General features: G+C 45.7%; 3 protein-coding genes across 3 annotated transcripts in view; all 3 read left to right on the plus strand.

The window, feature by feature from the left end:
• The window catches only part of Flz (transmembrane serine protease filzig), an 8,423-nt gene extending 3,395 nt beyond the window's left edge, over positions 1-5,028 (plus strand). The window contains exons 6-11 of the mRNA XM_078176445.1: positions 561-2,992; positions 3,065-3,506; positions 3,801-3,987; positions 4,067-4,332; positions 4,409-4,563; positions 4,724-5,028. Of these exons, the coding sequence (XP_078032571.1) occupies positions 561-2,992; positions 3,065-3,506; positions 3,801-3,987; positions 4,067-4,332; positions 4,409-4,563; positions 4,724-4,900 (3,659 nt within the window). The 3' untranslated portion in view covers positions 4,901-5,028. The remainder of the gene's footprint in view (positions 1-560; positions 2,993-3,064; positions 3,507-3,800; positions 3,988-4,066; positions 4,333-4,408; positions 4,564-4,723) is intronic.
• Positions 5,029-8,301: 3,273 nt separating this feature from the next.
• Spab (space blanket) lies at positions 8,302-14,041 on the plus strand. The gene is made up of 6 exons (XM_078176612.1): positions 8,302-8,462; positions 9,392-9,596; positions 10,209-10,347; positions 10,666-10,815; positions 10,999-11,087; positions 11,410-14,041. Exons 2-6 carry the CDS (start codon positions 9,435-9,437, stop codon positions 11,551-11,553), a joined length of 684 nt encoding a protein of 227 aa, XP_078032738.1. The 5' UTR covers positions 8,302-8,462; positions 9,392-9,434; the 3' UTR covers positions 11,554-14,041.
• Positions 14,042-15,368: 1,327 nt separating this feature from the next.
• Cct5 (chaperonin containing TCP1 subunit 5) lies at positions 15,369-18,840 on the plus strand. Its single transcript, XM_078196691.1, has 7 exons — positions 15,369-15,649; positions 16,141-16,562; positions 16,638-16,830; positions 17,155-17,424; positions 17,552-17,737; positions 17,999-18,317; positions 18,480-18,840. The coding sequence occupies exons 1-7, from the start codon at positions 15,542-15,544 to the stop codon at positions 18,611-18,613; spliced, it is 1,632 nt and encodes a 543-aa protein (XP_078052817.1). The 5' UTR covers positions 15,369-15,541; the 3' UTR covers positions 18,614-18,840.
• Positions 18,841-18,896: the final 56 nt, after the last annotated feature.

Consider the following 18,896-nt stretch of genomic DNA (forward strand, 5'->3'; position numbering starts at 1 on the left):
CGATTCCCAGAGGTGAATTTTTACAGCTAACAGTAAATTGAAAATCCGAGAGACAGCGTTAACCCAGTAGAGCCTCGCTCGTTGCCCCCTCCCTTATCTCCGTTGCGTTAATTATGCCCCTTTGTGCCAAAGAGTTACAGTTGAACAAACTACCGGAGCCATTATTATTATACCTCGAATTCCCAACAGTATGTCGGTTAGAGATACCCACAGGCGAACTTTCTACTGTCATGCCCGTAGCGCCTACATCAGTTTATCTTCACGCTCCTGTTCGTTTCCTGCGGTATTAAAAAAAAAAAAAAAGAAAAAAATCTCCATACCACGCCGCATTTATTGCAAACCGCTGCCAACGGCGCATAGCAAACAATCATAAATTACTAGGCTGCGGATATTCGTGAGCGGATTCGTGTGGCTTTGTGGGAACCGGTAACATTCTAATCATCGCGAGGGATCTTTCATTTAAACGACGAGTATTTTTCTGCGATGCAAGGAAACGCGAGGTTCGAACGAAAGCCACCAAATTCTTATTCACGGTTAAGATGAAACGGTCTGATTCACAGGTAGGAGACTGTTCGGTGGTTACAGGATACTGCCCAAGATCTGTCAGCCGACGATTCCGACCCGAGTGAAGTCCACCGAGCCAGCGATATGCATGTTCAACTATGAGTGTTCGCAACGGAATGGCCAGGTGGTCGGTGCCTGCATGGACGGCTTCCTCTTCGGAGCCTGCTGCCAGCTGCCGTCGAAAGTCACCGGCTCGAACAACCTCGACCATTTTGGCAACGAGTGGACGAATCCGTTCGACGTGCACGACATCGACCACGTGCCGGACATACCGATCCTCCTGAATTCCGATGGCACGCCGCTGGGGATGACGCTGCCTCAGGACAACACCGCGAAGACCGAGACCCCTGGGAACCAGTTGAACGAGGGGACGTCGTACACGAAGGTCTCGACGATGAAAGCACCGTCGACCACGAGCAGACCTTCCAGCGCGGCCTACATCATGGACGTCATACAGAACGCCGAGAAGCCTCAGATACCGCCTCAGCCCGACATCAGCCACCTGGAGGAGGATTTCCCAGCTCTGCTGGGACAGCACAATATTCTGGACGAACTGTCGCTGCCTTCCTTGCTGACCCACTCGGAGAACAACAACGACATCCAGAATCAGCACAACGCGGTCAATCTGAATCCTGTGACCACGCTGCTCAGTCCTGATCAGATCCTCCAGATTGCCGATCCTGTTGATCAGCTGCCCGCGTTGTTCTCTCAGGGGCTGGGCCCGAATAATCACACCTCGGCGGACACGATCCTTTTGAACGAGAATGGAACGATGTTGAACGAGACTTACAACCCCGACGACCTGTTCAAGCCTAGCGTGGAGACCAGCACCGAGTCGAGACGGGTGTCTGAAACCACCGAGAGGACCAAAGTGACGGAATCTTTGCCGATCGTCACGAAGAAGAAGCCGTTCACCGGATCCACTTATCAGAGTAGCTACGGGACTCAGTGGATCAAGTATCCCGAGCAGTCTTCGACCTTTGACGTCAACCAGAAGTTCGGCACGCCTTCCATGACCAAATCGCCTATTGCGACGACGTATACCGCGCAGAGGACAACCACCGTTCCGCCTATGTTAGAGACAGACACCTTCGAGAAGATTAGCACCGTCGAAGAGAGGGTGTCCACGAAGGATGTGCAAGCTACGGGGATTGGTAACGAGAGAACCACCACTCCGATGACAACTCTGAGCGACAAGGATGATGAATTAATCAGGGTACCTACTATCACGTATGACACCCCGTCAGGTAACAAGAAGGACGACGCGGTGGACAAGGAAGAGCTGGCGATCAATCACATCATTTCTATACTGAACAACACGAAGCCAGGCTCTGGGACAACAATACAGACCCCCAACTCGTCCATCAACAAGTGGGTCAGCATCGACGAGACCTCGAAACCCTCCCTCGTTAAGATCTCCACGACCAAACCGTCCACGCCTGGACCAATCGCTACCCAGACCTTCCCCTACGTGTTCTACAAGCCCCTACCTACGTCGAACTACTACAACTACGAGACCGTTTCGACGGAGACGACCTACCCTACCTACCCGACAACCTACAGTCATTCTTCAAGACCGTCGACGCAGGCCAGCAGCTTCGGGTACACTCGCAACACGACTGCCAACCCACCAGCTCCCACTGTGATCGTTCTAGGGCCCCTCGGGACGGAACTGTCAACGGAAACCACGCAAAAGTTGGTCACAAAGAAGCCTGAGAGTCCCAGGCCCACGTCGACGATCGCCAGGCCCACGGTCGGGTCTCTGAGGCCCGGTCCTATCACCACGAAGAAGCCCAGCGTCTCTACCACGATCACTCATAACATTAGCACCGTGATCTCGAACGTGGCCACCAACAACGTCGTCTCAACGAGCTTCGTCGTGAACTTGAAGGATGGGACCACCTCGAAGTCTACCTTCAGCAACACCTATAGCACGCAGCCCACGGTTGTCGAAGAGCCGCAGACCTCCACCAAAACGCCCACCAGGAGACCCACCATTTGGACTACGTTCGCTCCATGGTCGGATAAGCCCAGCTTCTATTTGAAGCCATCGACGCCGTCGATCGACTACTCCGAGGAAAACCTGACGCCGGTGAACCCCCTGATTTTCAAAGACACCAGCGTCTCCACCACGCTGACCATCAAGGCCACGACGCCGTCTCCACAGTGCGAGGACGACACGCCGGCACCGGACAATTTGATCAACTTCCCACCGGTCAGAAACCCCAACTTGAACATCTCCGCGCCGATTTCCCAGCAGGAGAAACCAACCATCGACGAGGCTTTCAACAACACCGGCTATCCTGACTTTGATAAATTCGGTGAGAACGACATCTCGACTCCTACGTTCGTCGAAGATGACGTGCTGACGAACAAAGTGGACACGTTCGTCAATAAGATCGTGCAGAGTCTGCAGGGCAACTTCCAGGTACTTGAAAGGAATTTAATATTCTAGGACTCATTCGCAGGTGATGAAGATCGATTTATTTCCGGGTTCTAGGAACTTAAAGACGTCGTCTACAACCGAGCGAATATCACCACGCTGGCCCCGACCACGCCCACGAAGAGACCAGCCAGCACCACGAAGAAACCCGTAAGGAGGCCCGCGACGACTACCAAGCCTTCATCGAGTACGACGAGGAGACCAGTCACCACCAAGAGACCTGCCAGTCGTCCGACCTCGGCGAAGCCGGTGGCAACGGAGAAGCCTGCTCGACCTTCCAGGCCCACAACCTTGAAGCCGAAACCAACCACAGTGACCATTCCCACCACGAAGAAGCCTCAAGTGACGACCAAACGCAGCAGACCCACGAGAAGACCCATCACCACCCTGGCCACCAGCACCGAGGCTGTGGTCCTCGAAGAGGAGGAGACTAGCCCTGTAACTGCTATCGAGACTACCACCGTGGCCCAGACGACGTCTTCCAATGATCTACGATCGCGTAAGTTTAGCCGAAGATGATCTAGGTTTGTCCGCGATGAGTACGTTTTCTTTGCTGAAGTACTCGTGCAATTTTCTTTCCTAAAGTATTCGCGTAATTTTCTTTGCTAAAGAGCTCGTTCAGTTTTCTTTGCTAAAGAGCACGTTCGTTTTTCTTCGCTGAAGAACTCATAGAATTTTATTTGCTAAGGAGCTCGTGTAATTTCTCTGGCTGAAGAGCTGTTCGAGTTTTACCTTCAGAAACTACCCTTCGATCCTTACAGACAGCTATAATATCTTTATTTTTGTTTCACAGAGTGTGGAATTAGGCCACTAGCGAGGGAAGGCAAGATCGTCGGTGGCAAGAGCGCCTACTTCGGCAAGTGGCCTTGGCAGGTCTTGATCCGCGAAGCGACTTGGCTGGGTCTGTTCACGAAGAACAAATGCGGGGGCGTGTTGATCACAGAGAAATACGTGGTGACCGCCGCTCACTGTCAACCAGGGTAAACCCTAACTTCCAATCCTCTTTCGACTCATTCTTCCAGTTTCTCGAACACCTAAGTGATGATTGATCTTACCCAGGTTCCTGGCAACCCTAGTGGCAGTCTTCGGAGAATACGATCTGTCCGGCGAGCTGGAAGACAAGCGTAGCTTGACGAGGAACGTTCGACGTGTGATCGTGAACCGGGGCTACGATCCCGCGACCTTCGAGAATGATTTAGCTCTCCTGGAACTGGAGTCGCCGGTGGTGTTCGACGACCACATCGTTCCCATCTGCATGCCGGAAGAGGGTATCGATTTTACTGGTAGAATGGCTACTGTCACTGGCTGGGGCCGACTGAAGTACAGTGAGTAGATCCTCTATCCTTCGTAACAGTTCGAATGATCCATGAATTGCTGGATGCTAATCATTTTTAATCATAGATGGCGGAGTACCGTCGACTCTTCAAGAAGTTCAGGTGCCGATCATAAAGAACTCCGTTTGCCAGGAGATGTTCCAAACGGCGGGTCACTCGAAGCTGATCCTCGACAGCTTCCTCTGTGCAGGCTACGCCACTGGTCAGAAGGACTCCTGCGAGGTATTTATGGAACATAAGCTTAGGGTTAAGTGATTCTTCCGCACCGCGAAAAAGATCACCGGGTCTGCTTTTTCTTGGTCATATCAAATCGTCTTCGGTGTATATTTAAGTCTAATTAATGATAATGGATTTAACTATAAGCAACGCTTATTATCTTCAGGGTGACAGCGGAGGCCCGCTGGTGATGCAGCGGCCGGACGGAAGATGGTTCCTGGTCGGCACGGTGTCCCATGGAATTAAGTGCGCCGCGCCCTACCTGCCAGGTGTCTACATGAGGACCACCTTCTTCAAGCCGTGGCTTCAGGGCGTCACCGGGACCAGGGGCCTCGGTAATTGAGCCCCTCCTAACCGAACTCGTCCGGCACGAGACGACTCCGTGCCGGCTTGTATAAATGTACAAAGGAAGACTAATTTATTTCGTCCGGGATCGATCGAGGATCGCCGATCGCGGGACTGGAAGCTGGTTCGCTCGACTGTAACCGTCTCTACACCGATCAGCACGGTCAAAGGAACTACTCTGTGTCGAAACTCATCGATCGTGTGCCGTGTGTTCCGTGTACGTGTGCCCTGGGCACGCGTGTGGCCAGGCGAGCTTTGCATCTGAATGAAAGATCTCGGAGATCTCGTGGGCGTAATTACACTAATTTGTTAACTGAGCAACGAGCCGGCCCGCCCCGCCCCAGTTCACCGGCTAAAGAGGGGCGAGGCTCGTTCGTATAAGCGAAATGTTTAAACGGCGAACGACGGGCTACCGAAACAGCAATGATTTTGCGATGATTACACGCTGCGGTCCACTAGAGTAATTTTGTTTTAGCCAACCGGACCCACGAAATGATGCGGATCTTCATTTACGCAAATTAAGAGCAACAGTGAACACGCGTACGATAATTTGAACAAACATTTTTTTTGGGAAATTAAAATATCGTACTTGATACTATATATATTTTATCTTTAAACGAAGAAAATATTATTTGCGTGTAAATATTTGCACGAGTGTTCAGCTTTATTCTTAATTGAACGGTCGCGTCGCTCGCCATTTCAACCCCTCAATTACTGGATCGCACCATCGATAGCGAATCGCGATTCTAGCAGAGTGTCGAGAGTACTATAATGTATGTATACAATCACGTGTTGCGAGCCTTATTTATTTCGTTGTTAGCTGTTATTTATTAAACCCATTTTTATACAAGATAACAGTCTCCTCATTTATAATACCCGTTCGATTTATACCGAATGCCCGTGGTTAGCGCGCGACCTTCCCATCCCCCCTAGCACCGTAAACGACGTAGTACATTCTAATTATTCCGTTTCTGTCGCCCTAGTTCCCTGAACAAGAACCAAGATGGCTACCACATCTGCGCGGTCGCAAAATTTTTCATCCGAAACATCACCGCGTTCGCGTAGCAACCTTTTCGCCCACACCCACTCGTTCAACTTCACCTTACGTGAAGCGAGACTTCTCCTTTTTGCGGCGTTCCATTTCGAAAACTCCGTCGCTCTCGTTTCGCCCTTTGCCACGCGAGAGTATATCGAATGATTCCAATCTTCTTTGAAACGCCAACGACTGAAGACACCTACGATCTTTTAAAAGTCAATTGCAGCGACGAAACAGACACCTTCCCGTATTTGCCGCAACGGTGATCGAGTTTCTCGAAACGGGGAACCTGAGCCGACGGACAGTTAACCACTTCGGTACGGCGCGCATCGGCCACGAAATTTTGCCCACAGCCGGCACTCACCATTCGCATGCTACTTCGTGCATCGACAGTGAATCCGTTTTGCTCTTTTACAGATCTTTGACGAGAAAAGCTTCGAAGCACTAGATATGTGTATTTCTGGACGTAAACACTGCAATTGCAGAGATAAGGCAAAAGTTCTTGGCAGTCGACTATAGTCGACGCTCGGCCGTGTGCGTTCATATCACGGCCGTCGACTATAGTCGACGCTCGTACCGAAGTGGTTAATCACGGGTGACGCCTCGACCGTCCGGCGCGACCATTCGCGCGAGAAACGAAAAAAGGGAACGGAGTCGGAGGCCGATTCGGCGGACCGGTTTTCGCGGCACCGAGGAATTGCGGCAGACAATGGGGTGGCTTTATCGTTCGCGGACACGGCGTGATTTGTTAAACGGATTCGAAGGGATTAATAACGAGCCGCCGGGGCCTCGGCGCGGCGTGTCCCGCGGTTTTCGTTTCGATTTTCCCCATTGAGAAACGCGGGCCGATTATAAATAGGCGCGTTACACAGGTAACGCGAGACACTTTGGCATTTCCCACGGACAGGTGGTCGGGCGCCGCGAGCTTGTGCACGCCACGGATGCGTATCGCGAGCACATGAACCGTGATTGCGTCGTGGTAAACACGGCGAATCTCGAATCTTCCAGAAAGGAGCTTCTCTACAGAATCCGATGGCGATAGACGCCGAACGGAACGACATTATTCCTGTCCGAAGAAGCACCCTTTTTCTCTACCCTTAAAAAAGATCGTTCGACAATTTTCATTTCAGTTCTTCCAAGCTTTCAAATTACACGCTTTTGTCTTAAATACTATAAACTTCCATTGTAATTTGCATTGTTCGACTGCGCATTGAAATCCCTCTACTAATTATGAATAATTGGAACGAGCGAGTAATATTTTTTGAAATGAAAAGAACATGATCTCTATTCTAATTACGAAACGATTGAATCTTATCTGTTTAAATCTATGGAAAGTTGTGGCGCGTGGTCATCTAATGTCTCAATTATGGAGGATTGGAACGATGAATTTCCATTCTTTCGAATCCAAAAAGTATTACTATATCCACTAAAATAAACGATCGCTCGAGTTCCCAATTACGAGACAATGAAACTTGCAATCTTAATCCTGTATTAATCGAGAGACGATTGCTATGTTAACCTTGGCGGGCAGCTAACCGGGAACCTTGGTTCTCGGTAACGACCGTCGATTAGTTATGGATAATATGCATTGTTTCGATCGCGAGAGAATTGTTGCGTCTAATCCTTTGCTTCCGTGGAAGTTAATTGGGGGCTGTCACGTTCGAGAAACAGCAATCGTTCATGCCCCGAGTCCTACAGCTGAGGAACACACTGTACATGGAGCAGGATCGACCGGCCAGTAGAACATCAGGACACCCGGATCAATACGACTAAGAGAGACCGAGACAATGGCGGTGCGAGAGGAGCGACGAGGACAGAGCTGAACACCTACACGATTATGCGCCCGTTGAACGGCGCCGCTGCGTCCTGGGACAGGATGCAATTTTCGCGATAGCTCTGCTTTTAAACAGCCTAGTCCCATAAAGGGGGGTTTGAAAATCCAGCTGGCGCATGAGTCGATAGAAACCACGACCTAGGTCGAACCTCTGATCTTTCTTAAGAGAAATCTAGAAAACACCGGTGGTTGCGCGAGTCGGGGAGCGAGAGGAAGCCCGCGGGAATAAATTGAAAGCAAACAGATGGGATTGTTGTTTGATCGATCGAAGGTGTGTTAACAAACCGGACAGAAGATCCTTCGAGATCGCAGGGACGAGCAACGCGTTCGACCGCAGCCCTTTTTGTCGCCCGGAGGAGAAAGGTTATCGCGCGTCACGAATAAAACGGGCAATCGAAAATCTGAATGGAGAAAATGTCACCTGGGTCGCGCTCGCCGTGGGAAAAAAAGCTTAGGAGGGCGCGCACGCGCGAAGCTCGCCGCGAGCTTCTGCTAGGGAAACCGGAACGACGTGCCGACGTGGAAGTATAGATTGCCAATGCTTCCGCGGCTGGACTCAGTCTCAGTCCTCCAGCGAACTCCATCGGGGACTTGTTGATCCCGGAGACCTGGGGTAGACAGACGGCTGGATCCTTCCTACTACGATACCACCGGCCGAGCTCAGCCAGTACTTGGGCGCAGAACGACGTTGTAAGTACCAAACGTTTGCTCTACTTTCAACCCTTGCTACTTCTTCTCAGAAACTGCCGGGTTCGATCTTGGTCGCTATCCCCGCGCGATCTTCGGTGAAACGCGGATTGTTAGGGCATTTGCATACGGGGCAGAGATTTATGCGTGATCGTTGAACGTGTACCACTTTCCACGTCCAATGCGGTGAAATCTTTCGAGAAATTCGAAATTTCTATGGAAATACGATTTCTATAGAGGGTGTCGGAGGAAAAGATTGATTCGGTGTTTGATGGAAAACTGAGGTGTCGCGTGACACCTGTTCAGCTACGGTAACACATTTTACTTGAATCGAAGGAGATCTTACGCGAGATTAATCATTGGATTACGAATCTTTATGCGCTGATGCCGTGTGCAGGATCGCGAGGTGGAATAGAACGTACAAATTAACGAGGTCTGATTGTATTTCTACTTTATTTTTGGCATGGGTAATTCGTTTTAATCGAGGAAGCAGATTTTTGTCTGACTTTTATCAAATAATGTTAGAAAACCCACGAACCCCTGCAATTAGCTACCTAGGAAACACCATTATTCAAACCTGATTTATCACATCCACCGTTCTCAACTAATAATTCTATGAATCGAAACGAATTTTTTAAACGATATAATTTTTTTAATCTCCCCACTGTTTTAAATCTTACAAAAACGTTGTTTCCTTAATATTTCTAATAAACAAGAATTTCATTTCTTCTTTCTTCTCAGATTTTTTTATTATCTGGTTTGAAAAAATGTTTATAACTTCCTGCCGAAATTTTGCCAAACTAAACGAAATCGACGAACAGATTTCTACCACAAGTGCACAATATGTGCACAGAGCGCGCGAACTGCACGGTCTTAAGGTTTCGAAACCGAGTCGAGATTGTTGAATCAAAGATCCCCGAATGCGTTTTCAGAGATCCGGAATCGTCCCTGTAACACCCGATACGCGAACCAAAGATGCGCACGTGCGTTGCATTGGCAGTGGTCGCTCTGGCGAGCACGATGCAGCTCGAAGTGAGTGCATGGGGCGGTGTGTTCAACCGTTTCAGCCCGGAGATACTGTCGAACCTGGGCTACGGTGGCCACGGCGACTACATGAGCAAATCAGGACTGTATCAGGTAAAAATCCACGGTGAAACCACGTCGAAACCGTGCCGTCGCTCGCGTTCTGTGCCCGTCGCAACGATGCGGCTCTGCCGCAGTACGACCGGCGTTCGATCGATATATTATTTGCACGTAACAGCTCTGCATGAAAACCGCCTCTCCGACACGAACGATCCTCGCGAGAGAAAAGGCTCGAGAGACAGCCCCGATAATTGGCCGGGATTCCGATAAATAATCGGCGACCCCCGGTAATCGTCGGATAATTTCGCGCTATTTCCGCGAACGTTTCGTCGACGATTACGCGGTAAGAATAAAGTCTATAGGATTTCATTTCGGCGGAGCTAATTAGCCGCTGTGAATGCGATCGAATTTAACCGATTTCATCGCGCGATGTTAACGGGACTACGGTCGGACAGTCGCGTAAATTTTCGCGACATTATCAGCGGGCGAAAAGAATTTCTTTGCATCGCGAAATGCTGTTCACAAATTCGCCGGTGACACGTACGGCGGCCATTCAGCGGTAAGTTATGGCAGCCGAAGCATGACCTGCTCTACTTTCCTCGCGATATCGGCCTCGCGTCTCCTAGCCCCCATCGGGATCACCAACGTCTCGCGTTTCGGTTCAAGCGGCCCCTGTCCGGCGCTTATGGGAACTCTTATGGAGAGTCGATGGAGGAGTTGGCGGAAGTTCAACCCTGCGAGGACAGACCCTGCACATCTAATGAACAGTGTTGCCCGGGTTCCATTTGCATTACCGTAGATTCAGGTAATTATCATCATTATCGAGGATTATCATCCTCGACCCTTTCCACGATATTTGAGGCGAAGTCTCCGAGACTTTGCGAACGATCGCGATAAAGAAAAAATTAACTAAGACTGCGATCAGCAAAAATAGAATCCGATTAATAATTAACGATTTTAATTTATTAATTCTAACATATTGTTATAAATTAGTTGTAAGAATTAAGTCAAACGTACACGGTGCAATTACAGTAATATTATAAACTATTTTCAAAGAGACTGCAACATCCAACTTAATTGAAAGAATAATTTCGACCAAAGTGTGAATCGCTGCTGTTTCCAGTGGTCGGCCACTGCATGTTCATGTTCGGCCAGAAGCAGGGCGAGCTATGCAAGAAGGACAACGACTGCGAGACGGGTCTAATGTGCGCCGAGGTTCCTGGCAGCGAGTCCCGATCGTGTCAACCACCGGTGACATCGAACAAACTCTACAGTGAGTACAGCCCTTGCCCGCCCACGCTCTGTTCGATATTCTTTTGTCCCTTGAACGGTGTCTCGCGGCAGAAGGTCAATTCACAAACGATTGCGTCAAACGGATAATTATAAGCTCTTACGTAAAGACCGTTATTTATAACACTTGCGAGCCTGGTAACCGAACGACGCTGAATGATTCCAGATGAGGAGTGCAACATGTCCGGCGAGTGCGACATCGGACGCGGTCTGTGCTGTCAGCTGCAAAGACGTCATCGACAGACCCCTAGAAAAGTACTCACGTTGCAACGATACACTCTCTCCCCCCCACCTCTCCTTCGATCCCTTCGCTGTCTATTCACACCTGAACTCGCTGATCGATAGCGGATGTATCTTTGGAAATTCGTTGGAGCATGAACAGATCTCTCTTTCTATTCCAGTTTCTAACAAATCCGATCGAAATAAAAATCAACCCCTTATCCAAACGGATCGAAGGTATCCGGTAAAATCGTTTTTCAGAAAATCGGACCGCGAATCGGAGCATGAATTCCAATTAGACAGCGAACGGACGAACGGGTCTCTGAGATCATTGAATAAATCATCGTCTCGGTTTCAGGTTTGCTCCTACTTCAAGGACCCGTTGGTATGCATCGGGCCCGTGGCAACGGACCAGATCAAATCGGTGGTGCAGTACACCTCCGGCGAAAAGCGGATCACTGGCCAGGGGAACCGATTCTACAAGAGCGTGCCCTTCGCCTAAATGTGTCCGCGGTTAGGTCCGTGGCAGGCGAGAGAGAGAGAGCGGAGAAATCGTCGCAAGAAATCAAACCCATCGCACACGATTCTCACGGATCCGATTCACACTAATTCGTTGCTATGATTTTCAGCCGTCGATTCGCGGAGTTCTCTCGATTCGTTCGATGCCTCTGGTCCCGCCTCCCGCCAGGCGAGGCCGCTACGACGAGAGTCTGAAGCGACACCGGCTGGTGGAGGATCGGGTAGCGATGCAAACGCGCCTTCCGATCGGTTTTTCTCCTAACATTGCGACTGAGAACAAATGATACATATCAGAGTAGCCTGTTTTCTTAGTGTTTTAAGGAAAAACTACATATCAATGGGAAAGATTCTACGGAGCGCGTTTCCATAGATAAGGCTCGATCGAGACGAGCTTCGTGTACAGGGTGGTTCTACCTGTTCGTACATTATTTGCCGTTCCCAACCATCGTTCGTCCATCAATCTGGATTCTTAGACGATTAAAAATCACCCAACACGGAAAATCTAATCTCTGCTGAAATCTTCGATCGGGAACGGAAACTTTCTTTGCCCTGTACACGAGCGGACCTAAACATATCCTCGAATCGAGTTTCCTGAATCTACTACTTACAAGATAAGGTGTCTCCTCGAATTACTCAAAACGCACAGACAGAGTAAAGTAAATATATACATACATATATATATATACATATATATATTTTCGAATCGGCTGATTCTCGGCGGAACGTCGAAGGAAAGTTGAAGCAGAAAAAAGGAAATATTTTCTCACGGGCGAACATGAATGATGGTCGTCGAATATGAACCAAGTTTTCCTCTAAACAGAAATACATGTACTCGGCCGAACGAAGGAAAAACGATTCGTCGGTGTCTGCGGGAACGTATCCGTAGCGAGCGTATTAAAACTCTACTGTACATGCGAGTGAAGTCGTATCCGCGGTCAAACACAGACGTAAACATATCACAGATGAAGTATCTTGCTTCGCGTAGCGTATATATTCCAAAATTCTTTAGACATACGTATGTATACGTAGTGATTCGGTATTTAGAGATTCATTTTAAGTGTGGCTGCCGCTCGATCGAACAACTATCATCGCGGGGATCGAGCCGCGTATTCGATCGCGGGAATCGCTCCATTGACGAAAATATTGAAACCTCGGAGGTCGCTTCGTTAAGTGTTAATCAACAGGAGAACAAAAAAAGCCGTAGCGTAAAAGAGTATGAATAAAAACGAACAAAACCGCATACATATAACCGGGTCTATCTGCTAACATGTATGTAGCATAATATTTGTGGGAATCGAAACGTTAACTAACGTCTACTACGCTGTCTGTACTAAAACAAAGGAGCTCGATCATTATGTGAATCGCAGACGTTTTCGTCGCAGTCGCGGCTTCGAAACGTGTCTGCCTACGATTAGGCCGGGACAATTGTAATCGAATTATTAGAAGCCGCGGTGCTACTTTTTTCGGTTTGTTAGGAAGAAAGAGAGAGACAGGGAGAGTGAGAACAAAAAAAAACGAACGTGAGAGTGTAATGAAAACATCATCGCGGAAAAAACACTCTTTCTGATGCGTTAAGTACCTGCTGCAAAAATCTGGACAACCCCTCGTTTCTACGCCACTGATGCTAGTCATCGGGAGTCCAAGTACACACAAATGAAACAAGTTTAAAGAGAAAAAAAAGAAAGAAAAGAAACTAAACAAAGAAAACGAGAGAAAGAATCGTATTTCTAGTTACACGGAATAATGAGAATATTAATTATACTTCCAACGTTGATCGTTATATCGTGTAAGGGAACTCTAACATATCATGTGAATGCCTAAATCCATTAAGGAGAGTTTTAATCTTGTGAATGTTATTACGCGAGATATATATTATACATATATGTATATCGTATTGAAATTATATTTTTATCTTCGATCGATATGTATACTTAAACGGTATATATTTACATAGTATTCATATATTTTCCGGAAGCGTATATCTATTAAACTAATCGTAAACTATACCCTCCGATGCGTCGTGCGTGCGAACGCAGGAACTGTTCCGTTAGTTTCGATTTACGATTAAATTGAACGATAGCGATAAGATGATTTCGCGAACGATCGTGGAGAGATTAGATTCATTTTGTGATCGTTGAATTATTGTATTCCGAAATGGGAAGATTTACGATGGTGATACTGATACATATCATAGGCATAATTCGCTCATTCGATTCGGTAAATTATGGTTGAATTTTCGCGGTTGTTTGTTTAAAGTTGTTTAAACGTGCGGCTCATTGGGGGACTACGGCCGCTTGGGCCCTGAGTCAAAGTACCTCTATCGAATGAATTCCACCATAATTATATGTCTATAACTATATGTACTGTTCAAAATTATAATGCAAAGTTATGCTAGATTAATGTGAAATACAATGTGGTGCATACAAAACATAAACCTGTCTCAATTTTATCGACTTGTTCACAAACTATGATTCACGTTCGATATCTATGTTAGTCATGTTTTTCAGTTGCGAATAAATGCTTATTCGGCTCAGAATTTTTGGCTAGATAAGCCAGAAGCAATAATAAACGTGAAAAAACAGCATAACGTTTTGAATTTCCCTCCATTGTATTCAGTACACCGGCCAGTCAACGGAACTACAGTAATGGATCCTAGTGCTACATGCCATCAGACCGCAGCTCGATCCGTTAGCGAGGATCAATGTAGAAATTTTCTCTGCTCTGATTGGTAAGAAATATACCGGTGACGCAGTGCTGCCCTCGCAGTCGAAAAAAAAGAGCGTCAAATCAGCACATCTATATGTATAGCAAACACATCGCAGCCATTAGCTCCATGTAATTGTCGATTTCAAATTAGTTGAAAAAGTTTTACAATTTCTACGTAATAGAAAAATTTTTTAAATATTGACTCACTACTTGTTGGGAGGAGGGAGCTGCGTTAGAGTCCTGGGACGGAAAGAAAAGGACAAAGACATTAAAATATGTTCGACATCGTTCACAAATTTATTAATTTCTGCAATGCTTTGCAAATAATTTACATGTTGATGAATATTATACTTACATCCCTTCCTCCTTTACTCAGCACGAAATGTTGCCTATTCATCTCGGATATCCATGTAGCCCGTCGAAACTGTGACCGTAGCAGGCGAATTCGTGCAGCGTTTATTTCACTTTCTTCTATGTCTTAACAATAACAGATCTATTAAATGAACTAAATATTTGCAAATTCCAAAGAGCCAGAAGTCCGCGTTTCTATTACGATTTGCCGCGTGAATTATGGGACACAATGCTACTGCGCAATCGCGCTATGCAACGGTCCCACCAGCGCAAGAAAAGAAAGAAATTTCAACGTCTAATTTTTTCGATCCGACAAAATCGAATAGAATTTCCGAACAATAAGTCACTTTCACGCTGAAATAATTCATTGATAATAATAACTATGTGAAGCAATTTGTAAATGTCTATGCGTGAAATCGCGCGATGTATGAAATTCCGCCAACGGATAACGAAGCAAAACTTCAAACGTGCCTATATGCTGTAAATGTGCTGAAACTTTACTAAAGATTGAACCGCCACGTTTGTAATCACATTATCTTTGATATTTTGTTACTGTTCGGTTGCTAACATTTAAATTAACTACCTTAAAAAGCAAATAATTGACCCACTGGATGGCGCAGGTTCTGTCCGCGATGATAGCGCTCCTGGTGGCGAGAAATGGAACCACACATCGAAACTAATAAAAGTAGTGGGGATGTGCGAACCAACTTAGCGAGCACGAAATGTGTGCAGGAGTAGTTACTACAGACATTCGAGAATAGATGGCAGGTCGGTTTCGTGAACATCCGGTTTCTGGCAACAAGATGGTCGTGTAAGTCTCGACCGCAAGCGAACGTCGATCCTGTGGAATCGAACATTCCGAAAAGGGGAACTTTGTTTAGAATAAAATAGTTCGCGAGTATTTTGCTAGCAAAATGAACGCGATTCCGGGCACTGTGGCCTTCGATGAGTATGGAAGACCGTTCATTATTCTTCGCGATCAACACAAACAAAAACGACTAACCGGCACCAATGCTATCAAGGTAAATTAAATCTTTATAATTAACATTATTTATCTTACGTCTTCAAAAATATTAAACGTTTTATAAACAAAATTTCTGATCGTGGATTCATCAGGTTTGGAAATTTAGATCTGAAAGGACCGACCACGTGAAGCATGTAGCAATGGCGGCGTTCTGGGCTTGGCAATTCATTCTAAAGATATTCATGAGAAAATGTAGCTCGAATTATAGAGATAAAATTTTTATTTTAAATTATACCCAGGAAATTATTCATTATTCTTAATTTCTGGAAAGAGGATAAAGTAAATGCAGATTGTTTTACTGGTCTATTCCTTTTTGACCATAAAAGGAGATATAACTCCATGAGAGCCTGATGGAACTTCCGAAATTTATTCATCCTCTGAGTCACAGTTACAAGATTATTTTTATTCCAGTAATAATTTCTTTTTTTTTTAATTAAGAACGTTTCCTACTCAAGGATATATGTTTATACCATTATTTATAATTTCCAGTCGCATATTCTGGCTGCACGTAATGTGGCCAACATCCTTAGAACTTCCTTGGGACCCAAGGGTCTGGACAAGTTGATGATCAGTGCTGATGGAGATGTTACAGTAACAAATGACGGTGCAACAATTTTGAAAAACATGGATGTGGACCATGAAATTGCCAAGCTAATGGTTCAATTGTCCCAATCCCAAGATGATGAGATTGGAGATGGTACAACAGGAGTAGTTGTGTTGGCTGGTGCTTTGCTGGAACAAGCTGAGAAATTGTTGGATAAGGGAATCCATCCAATCAGAATAGCAGATGGTTTTGAAATGGCAGCCAAATGTGCCACTGACCATTTGAAAACCATTGCTGATACCTTTGAAGGCAGTAAAAATAGGGAGGCTTATATCAATATTGCCATGACCAGTCTTGGGTCAAAAATGTAATTAATATTATAATTTATATATGCTTGCTACAATTACAGATAAGACAATATATTGTTTATTTTCTTTTTCAGTGTCAATAAATGTCACAGACAGATGGCAGAAATAGCTGTGGATGCTGTGTTCGCGGTTTTGGACCCAGAAACAAAGGATGTGAATTTTGAGTTGATTAAGGTAGAAGGAAAAGTTGGGGGTAAACTGGAAGATACTATTCTAGTTCATGGGGTGGTTGTAGACAAAGACTTCAGTCATCCCCAGATGCCCAAGGTAAGAAGCTTCTTACTTAAATAATTATGTCTAATAAATTTATTCACTTTTTCTAATGATGACAAAATGCTGCAGAGAAGGGTGAAGGTTCGGAGAATTTGTTTAATCTATTTTCTTTGAGTTCAACCGCTGGTTCTCTGGCTATCATTCGAAAGTCAGTGAAAAAGTGGACGTATCTCTGAAAGTGATTATTCAATTATCTATAGCCTTTGCAGTGGCTTCAATGATCATAAGATTATGAGAGCTGAACCAGAATAATTTTTACGGAAAAAATGACTTAATTAAATTAAAGAATACATGCGGAAAACGTGTTTCATGCTACAGAAATTGGAAGATGTACGCCTGGCGATTCTGACATGTCCGTTCGAACCACCAAAACCAAAAACGAAACATAAGTTGGACGTTACCTCTGTCAATGACTACAAGGCTCTGCGGGAGTATGAGCGGAAAAAGTTTACGGAAATGGTGAAAATGGTAAAGGATGCAGGAGCAACTCTTGCCATTTGCCAATGGGGTTTCGACGACGAAGCTAACCATCTTCTTCTGCAGAACAAGTTACCTGCCGTTAGATGGGTCGGTGGTCCTGAGATTGAAGTAAGTATCGTCAGATCCGCCATTTTGTTCGAAAATGTTCCAAATGATAAAAACTTGCGACGGAAGAGTTTTTTGCCGTGGTTTTATGACCAAAGATTATGTTTAAAGTAAATTAAAATTTTTACAGCTAATTGCCATCGCTACTGGTGGTCGTATAGTTCCTCGGTTCGAGGAATTAACGCCAGAAAAGCTTGGCCACGCTGGTATTGTCAGACAGTTGGTTATCGGAACAACTAAAGACCGAATGCTCATCATCGAGCAATGTAAAAATTCCCGGGCCGTGACCATTTTTATTCGCGGCGGTACTAAAGTGGTAAGTGGTATATCGTTTTGTTATAATGTACTTTCGGCAAGGAGAATTTCAGCGGTGTTATTAATATACCTTACTGACCAGACACCTTGCAAAATTAATGTATTGAAATATTTGTTTGTTCAATTTTCGCATCATCGATTTGAACTCTATTCTTTCAATGCTACAACCACACATGACTATAACATAGAGTTGACTTTGATGGAGATTTTTAAGTGACTGCAACGTCACCATTCTTATAAAAATGAAATACATTCGTTATAGATCGTTGAAGAAGCAAAACGAGCGATTCACGACGCGCTTTGTACAGTCCGCAATTTGGTAAAGGACCAGAAGATTTTATATGGGGGTGGTGCAGCTGAGATTTCTTGCGCCATAGCCTGTGCTAAAGAAGCAAATAAAATTAGCACATTGGAGCAGTATGCTTTCCGTGCTTTTTCTGAAGCTTTGGAAGCTATTCCATTGGCATTAGCTGAGAACTCTGGTCTTTCTCCTGTGGACACCTTGGCTAAGATCAAGTCTCGCCAAGTGAAAGAGGAGAACTCCGCCCTTGGCATTGATTGCTTGGATTTTGGCTCTGATGGTGAGTACTAAACTATTAATCTTTGTATACGTAGCTAACCTATTTAGCCTGCAATCTATTTGCTAAAAAAGACAAACTTCGTTTTTAAAAAGATTTTGAAACGTTCTTTCCATGGAGCATTAGTCAAATAAGTAGTTCTAAAAATTTTGCCTAATGTTGCAGACATGAAAGCCCAAAACGTGATTGAGACCCTGACAAGCAAGTCTCAGCAGATCCTGTTGGCCACGCAGCTTGTGAAGATGATCCTGAAAATCGACGACATACGGTCGCCGACCGACGTCACGGACGCAGCCTAACGAAACTAACTTTCGTTTTCACATTTAATTACGCCAGGAAAAGAACTTAATTATAATTAACTTCGCTCTTCACTCTTCGGTTCTTATATCGAACTTCACTCATAATTCTAATTTAGACGTTAAATCTAGTTTGTCAATTTGACTTTTCTCTTGTCCGTTCACCACAAAGATAATTTATACAACAATGCTACGATGCAATGCGAATAAATTGTTTCGCTTTTTACCAATTCTCACGTCTTCATTCATTCTCAGCTTTTCTTTATCTTCAATTGAACACATTCTC

The sequence above is a fragment of the Augochlora pura genome, chromosome 3, assembly GCF_028453695.1.
Source record: "Augochlora pura isolate Apur16 chromosome 3, APUR_v2.2.1, whole genome shotgun sequence".
NCBI lineage: Eukaryota > Metazoa > Arthropoda > Insecta > Hymenoptera > Halictidae > Augochlora > Augochlora pura.